Source organism: Meleagris gallopavo, chromosome 16 (assembly GCF_000146605.3).
Source record: "Meleagris gallopavo isolate NT-WF06-2002-E0010 breed Aviagen turkey brand Nicholas breeding stock chromosome 16, Turkey_5.1, whole genome shotgun sequence".
NCBI classification, from domain to species: Eukaryota; Metazoa; Chordata; class Aves; order Galliformes; family Phasianidae; genus Meleagris; species Meleagris gallopavo.
Genome location: NC_015026.2, coordinates 14822031 through 14829050, shown reverse-complemented (window position 1 = coordinate 14829050; position 7020 = coordinate 14822031). Strand labels below are relative to the sequence as shown.

The 7020-nt window shown below is 56.9% G+C and overlaps 1 protein-coding gene across 1 annotated transcript; it reads right to left on the bottom strand.

Moving 5' to 3' along the window:
* Positions 1 to 643: 643 nt before the first annotated feature.
* Positions 644 to 6974, bottom strand: ANKS4B (ankyrin repeat and sterile alpha motif domain containing 4B). Its single transcript, XM_010719938.3, has 2 exons — positions 6746 to 6974; positions 644 to 3297 (listed from the first exon to the last, which is right to left on the bottom strand). The coding sequence occupies exons 1-2, from the start codon at positions 6907 to 6909 to the stop codon at positions 2250 to 2252; spliced, it is 1212 nt and encodes a 403-aa protein (XP_010718240.1). The 5' UTR covers positions 6910 to 6974; the 3' UTR covers positions 644 to 2249.
* Between the last annotated feature and the right edge of the window lie 46 nt (positions 6975 to 7020).

The following is a 7020-nucleotide window of genomic DNA, read 5'->3' as shown; positions in this document are numbered from 1 at the left end:
CCCTCCTGTTCATAAGCTCCCTTTAGTCCTGGAAGGCCGCAGTGAGGTCTCCCTGCAGCCTTCTCCTCTCCATGCTGCACAGCCCCGGCTCCTCAGCCTGTCTCCATAGCAGAGGTGCTCCAACCTCGGAGCATCTTCGTCGCCTCCCCCGGCCCCGCTCCAACAGCTCCCACCCTTCCCGTGCCGGGCCCCAGGCCTGGACGCAGCACTGCAGCTGGGGGCTCCGAGGGCAGAACAGAGGGGGACAATCCCCTCCCTGCCCGCTGCCCCCCTCTGCTGATGCAGCCCAGGATGCAGTCGGCCTTTGGGGCTGCGAGCGCACACTGCTGCCTCACGTCCAGCTCTTCGTCCCCCACAGCCCCCCGCCCCTCTCCGCAGGGCTGCTCTCTGTGAGCTCTTCTCCCAGTCTGCACACCCCTGGCATTGCCCCGACCCAAGTACAACACCCGCACTGGGCCTTGCTCAGCCTCAGCAGGTTCTCGTGTGCCCACTTCTCGAGCCTGTCCAGGTCCCGCCGGGTGCCGTCCCCCCCTTCTGTTGTGCCGTCAGCAAACTGCTGAGGGTGCACTCGATGCCAGCCTCTGTGTCACTGGCTGAAGAGCACCGCTCCCAAGAGGGACCCCTGGGGGACGCTGCTTGTCAGCCTCCACTGCACACAGAGCCACTGACCGCAGCGCTCTGGCTGTGAGCGCCGACCAGTTCCTTATCCATGAGCAGTGCAGCCTTCAGATCCAGCTCTGTCCAACGCACAGACGAGGATGCGGTGCAGGACCACGTCGAAGGCCTTGCAGGGGTGGGCAGGGAGGGTCAGATCTGAGGGATACTCAAATGGAATTGCTGAAGAAATGGCAATGGGACTTCACTGGGCACCATGGCGGGGGATGGGTTGTTGGTTTCATCAGGCACCGTGCCCTGCGCCTCTGCATCAGTGATGTGGCTGACAAGGACTGGATTTGGCCCTTCAAATCCATTTGTGTAGTTTCACACATATAAGGCTCATCGTTTGCTTCTTGCTTTGTTAAGTATTGGTGAGTCTCAGCCAGAATCAATCCAACACCGATCCCGGGTGGCACTGCCCGACCTATCCCTGCGCTCGCGGCTGGCAGCTGATGCTGCACAGTGCAGGGTCTGATGGCACTGCTTGGCACAGGGAAATACAGCGTGCCAAGTGCCAGGAAAGGGAAAAAGTGCAGCACAAAGTCCAGCCAAGGAAAGCAATGGTGAGCAAATCAGAGAAGACAAAAATGTGGAAAGAATGGAGCGTGACAAGTAGATGATTAACTGCGATTCGTTTCCACAAATGCCGCACACTCTGAAGGAAAGCACCGTGCCTCCCCAGCTATGGGACCAGTCAGTGGGATACCAGCCCTGCTCATCGCCGCCTGCCTGCTCTTGTGAGCTGGATGTGTGTGCATCTGCAGTGCCAGGCTGAGGTGGCACTGAGCAGCAGCAGCACCGGCTGCACAGCTCTGCTCCTCAGTCTGCGTGCCAGCCGTGCCCTGCAGGGACACACAGAACCAATAAACGTGTGGAAAAGAGACCCTCGGCCTCGCGTCCACAGAGGGATTGCCTCCCGGTGCCCTCAGGACACCGTGTGTGCCAGCACACAGCGAGGCAAGAGGAGGTGCCGCTCAGCCCTCTTGGATCTCAATGGGGATTTCAGGCACTCCTCAGCAACAGCAGCAGAGAAGTGTGAGCGGCGGCACGGAGCTGGCTGTGAGATACTCCTGTTTACCTGAATTCAGACATGAGCAGAGGTGATGAGCCCCGGCTGGAGTCAAGGAGCAGATTTTATTCTAGCAGAGCAGCAGCACTGAGAAGAGCAGTTTGCAGCAATCTAACGCAGGGACGGAGATAAACCTGGAAGCCTGCAGCTCTGGGAAAGCCCAGTGGTGTTCGGCAGAAGAACGGGGCGGTTCGTTAAGCCGCGAGGTGCGTTCAGTCACACCCAGAGACCCCCACCCATGTAAGCAGGGAGAACGAGCCCTGGATTACAGCTCTTGGCTCTTACTGTTGGCAGAATGTGCCCAAATCCGCACACCACAGCCACCAACCCAGAGTGAGGAGCCCCGGTCTGACTGCACATCTCTGCATTACCACGAGTTCTTTGCATTCCATGAGCTCCTTGCATTGCCATGAGCTCTTTGCCCTTTGCATTAGCAGTGGTGTGAGAAGAGCCGCGTGCTGTTTTGAAGCAGGAAAAGATCTCAGCGTGCAGATCAGTAGATCTCAGCAGTGGGGATGCTGTTTTACAAGCAGGTATCCACAGTCTTTCCGGGATCCTGGAATGCCTGTTTCCTTTTACTCACAGCACTCAGGACTTTCTTTCTTGGCCCCAGCTCCACCTGGATGCTCTGTAGGTCTTCATCAGAACACAGCATCAGGGCATCTAAATCCATTTTTTCCCTCATGAAGACGGGTAGAAACTCATCCAGCATCTGTGAGGCCAGAAACACCTCCAGGGGTGTGCTCTCTGCTTCCTCGTCGTCCCAGAGCAGCTCCTCCTCCTGCCAGGGAACATCCGCACCGCTTCCAGCATCGCCCTCCATGCTGCTCTCAGCACTTTCATTCTGGAAGAGCTCGCTGGACATTTTAAAGCTGATACCTTCTTTCTGGGAAGACACAGTTCCGGGATCTATATCTGCAGCCAAATTCCTTCCAAACACGATCTTGCCGAGACCTGGCCGTGTGAAAATGGAGAGCTGGCCATCATCATTGGGTAAGTCGTCCTCCTCCCTCTCATCGAACAAGTGCATCACGCTTCCCCTGTCCCCGCCGTCTGCCTGGCCGTTGCTTTGTGGCTCCTGGCTTCTCGTGCTGCCAGCCATCCTTTTTGCCTTCAGTTTGAAGGTATCCTTCAGGTTTTTGGAGAAAGGAGCTGCTGTATTCGATGTGAAGAGAGTCGGCAGCTTCACCCTGGAGTGAGTCCCTCTGGAGGAGGTCACCGAGCCAATCTTCTCCTTCATATAGCTCCTGTTCATTTCGTGCTGGTGCTTCTCCTGCCGCTTCTCGCACTCCTTGATCTGTTTCTCCACGTTCCTCTGGGCCTGGGCCTTCTGTTTGGAGACCTTCCTGGGGTTGGCCACGTTCTGCTCTGTGGCAGCCCTGTCCAGCAGTCTGACACACTCGTGGCGATCTCTGCTGGCAGCTACGTCCAGCGCCGTGCGGAGCTCGTTGTCCAGAGCGAATATGTTGGCACCGAAGCTGACCAGAAAGGAGACACAGTGGATGTGGCCATTGCATGCAGCGTGGTGGAGCGGAGTGTTCCCCCAGATGTCACATTTGTCCGGATCGCCTCTGAGGAGGAAAACGGCACAGAGTGAGTGGCACACGGAGGACAGCACCGTATGTGAAGCAGTGAAGCAGAACCAGCACCCAACGGTTACCTCGACTCTACTGTAGGAGCACGGCCCGATGGCAGCAGGTCGGCCTCGCTCCGTCCTGGGGAGCCGTGCTGCACCCCGAGCACGCAGCTGGGAAACCCCGATCACCGCTCACCCACGAGCGGTGGGTGCCTGCGGTCCCTATGGAGCAGCAGGGCATCTTTCCTACAGCAGGGGCTGTGGGGCTGTTGGCACAGCCCTGCCTGCTCCCTGTCCACCTCAGCTGCCCACTGCCACGCGGCAGCAATCAGCGGCACGGGGCGGCAGGGCACACGGCACACCCGGCCTTGCACCCCTGGAACAGAGGGCACAGCTGCTCCCTGACCTTCCAGGCAGAGTATTGCGAAGGTTTTTTCTGCCTCTTGGCACGTCAAAAATTGGGACAGTACAAGGAGGATCCTTCACCAGCCGCAGCAAAGCGTGCTTAATGTGCCCACGCAGTGGCAGCGGAGTGGCAGGGGGTAACTGAGGAGGAGCAAAGTGCGGCTCCTTTGTCTCCATTGGTGTTGGGTTGGACTCAGACAGATTTTGGTTTCATTCAGTTCTTTTGTTTTCTCCATATGGTTTTTTTGCTCGTGGGGTTTGGAAAGTAGAAGTTCATTGGGAAATTGAAAAACAAAAGAAACAAAATAAAAACCATATTATTTTCAACAAAATTTAAAGTCAGTGAAAATGATTGCTTCCCTTTTGTACTGACTGCACACAGAGCTGCTGCCTGCAGGCTGGGATGGGCCCGGCTCTGCTCATGGAATCTGAGAATCACAGAATGGCGTGGGTTCATCAGGATCATCAGATTCCACCCTGAGCTGCAGGCAGGGCTGCCAACCACAAGCTCAGGACTAGATCAGGTCACACAGGGCCCATCCAGCCTGGCACCTCCAGGGATGGGGCATCCTCAGCATCTCTGGGCAGCGGTGCCAGCACTGCACCACTCTCACTGAAAAACTTCCCCTGACATCCAAACTAAATCTCCGCTCATTTAGAATCACAGAATCGCAGAATCACAGGACACAGTGTGGAGCTGCCCAGATATGCAGCAGTTCCTGTAGCTGCTTAATTTAATTAATGTGCCTAATTGTGGAGTCCAAAGCTTTCTTGACAATTAGATCATAGAATCACAGGACGGTTTGGGTTGGAAGGCAGCTTTGAGACCATCTCGTCCCAACCCCCTGCTGTATGCAGGGACACCTCCCATAGCCCAGGTTGCTCACAGCCCCATCCAGCCTGGCCTTGAGTGCTTCCAGGCAGGGGGCATCCACAGCCTCACCAGGCAGCCTGTGCCAGTGTCCCACAGCCTCACAGTGAAGAATTTCTTCCTGATACCTAGTCTAAATCTACGTTCTTCCAGTTTAAAGCCATTTCCCCTCACCCTGTCACTACCTGCCCTTATAAAAAGTCTCTCCCCAGCTTTTCTGTAGGCCCTTCAGGTCCTGGAAGGGCTGTAATGTCTCCCCAGAACCTTTTCTTTTCCAGGCTGCACAGCCCCAGCTCTCAGCCTGTCCTCATAGTGGAGGTGCTCCATCCTCTGATCATCTTCATGGCCTGCAACAACTCCACGTCCTTCTTGTGCTGAGGGCTCCAGAACTGGACGCAGAACTTCAGGTGGGATCTCGCAAGAGCAGAGGGACAGAATCACTTCCCTCTCCCTGCTGGTCACTTCTCTTGATGCAGCCCAGCATTGGTTTGGCCTTCTGGGCTGCAAGCACACGTTGCTGGCTCATGCTGAATCTTTTATCCACCAACACTCTCTGCCCAACCTGCATCTGTGCTTGGGATTGCAAGTTTAGTTTTAAGTGTGGGGGGCTGGGCAGGCTGTGACGGCAGGCAGTGGCACTGCAGCACGTGGGGAGGGTGCGGCTGGGTGCAGTGGTTTTCCACTCGGAAATATGGGAACCACATGTGTGCATTTCTGCTTCCGTGTCCGTTCCTGGAGCCGGCGGCTGCAGTGGAGGACGGCAAATTCCTCAACCCCATGCCAGCGGCAGAGCTGTGTCACCCCCAGCCTTGCAGGGCCCCGCAGCCCTGCCTGTGGTCTCTCCTCCCCCCTCACCCCGCCGGCCTCGCAGCCTCATTCATGTGATGGTGGGTGGGGTTCTGTTTTGTGGCCACGATGGCTCCTCTGTTCCTCTTTCCTTACTGTCCCAGCAGAAAGAAGGAAGCAGATCTGCCCCCCTCGTGTGACACAGACAGGCAGAGCACATCTCCTGCTGCCTGGGAAAGCGAACACTTTGGAGACAACAGGGCTCACGCTGTCACACTGACACGTCCCCCAGGGTCTGTGTGTGCTGTGGGCCCCAGCACCCTGCAGGGTGCATCCCATGCAGGGAACGCATCCTCACCGCACCTCTGTCGGGAAACTGCCATTGCTTCAAGGAAAGGATGAATTCATTAAATAAAAAAAAAGACCTCCTAAGAAAGCATGGACTGCAGAGCAGACTGAGCTGAGCATCTCCCAGAACTGAGCTATTGGCAGCACCTGCTGAGCGCATCGGGATGGAGCAGAACAGAGCGCTGGGACGGGCAAACCCAGAGCAGCCCCGTGCCAAGGGAGCAGGAGCACATGGAGTAACACGAGGCCCTTCTGAGGGATTTGTGCCCTCTGCTGCAGCTTCTCTGAGCGCACGTGGAAGTTTTAGCTGTTATCATGGCAGAAGGGGTATTCTGAGCTCACATCTTGAGGTTGCTCAGTTATTTGTTCCCTGGGCAGTCACTCCCTCCCAGGTGCTCTGTGGACTCTCAGTACCTCCTTGCAGCCTCCTTCATCGCACAAGTTAATTTTTGCTTTCCCTGGAGGCGCAGCCACAGCAATAGGGTCCAAAGGCCCTTTTTATTGTGCAGCCACAGCCACACCTGAGCTCAGCCATACAGTGGATCTGTGGCAATCCCATCTGGTGATGTTTTCAAACCTGGGTCTAGGCAACGAGAACTAAATGCATCCAAGTAGTTAATCAAACGTTCCTCCCAACCTCTTTTACACCGTTCAGACTGAAAACACAATCCAGGGGACAACTTAACCTCCATCTCACCCCAGAATGAACATTCTCTTTACTCTGTTTCCCTCCTAATAAACTTTGCGAGAGAATCACAGCATGAAACATCAGCCCTGGAGGGAGCGCTGCAACGATGGGGACACAACCCCACTCAGTGATGCTGCAGGACGGTGCCCTCCCACCCTAACAAAAGGATTTCCACTGGGGAACAAGGGGCCGCTCGGCCACGCCGCGCACAGCTGTTTGCAGAGCTGGGTGCCCCGAAGGGACCGCCGCGGCTCTGGCAGCTCTTGGGACGTCGCTGCGGCGGTGGAAATAAGCGCTAATGGGGGTCAGAGCCGCAGGCCCCGAGAGGGAGGCTGCTCCACTCACCCTCTGCGGCAAATGATCTCCAGAGCCTCCAGGCGCCCATGGTACGCGGCCAGCAGCGTGGGCGTCATCCCGTCCTCATCGGAAGCGTTGAGGTCTTTCCGAGTGGCTTCTTTCAGCAGCTCCAGGTTGCCGTCGGCCGCCGCCCGGTGATACCTGCTCGACATCTTCAGCTCTCAGCAGCCTGCCTGCCGGACGGCCCGCCCACGGCCGGAGCTGCGGCATCGCCCCACGGGGGAGGGCGGCCGAGAGGGCGAAGTCCTGCCTTGCACACTGCG

Bases quoted from the DNA above. Each gene is read 5' to 3' on its own strand.
- ANKS4B (XM_010719938.3), bottom strand. From the start codon at position 6,909: ATGTCGAGCAGGTATCACCGGGCGGCGGCCGACGGCAACCTGGAGCTG. The intron at 3,298-6,745 runs GTGAGTGGAGCA...TTTCCTCCTCAG, and splicing joins GAGATCATTTGCCGCAGAGG to AGGCGATCCGGACAAATGTG.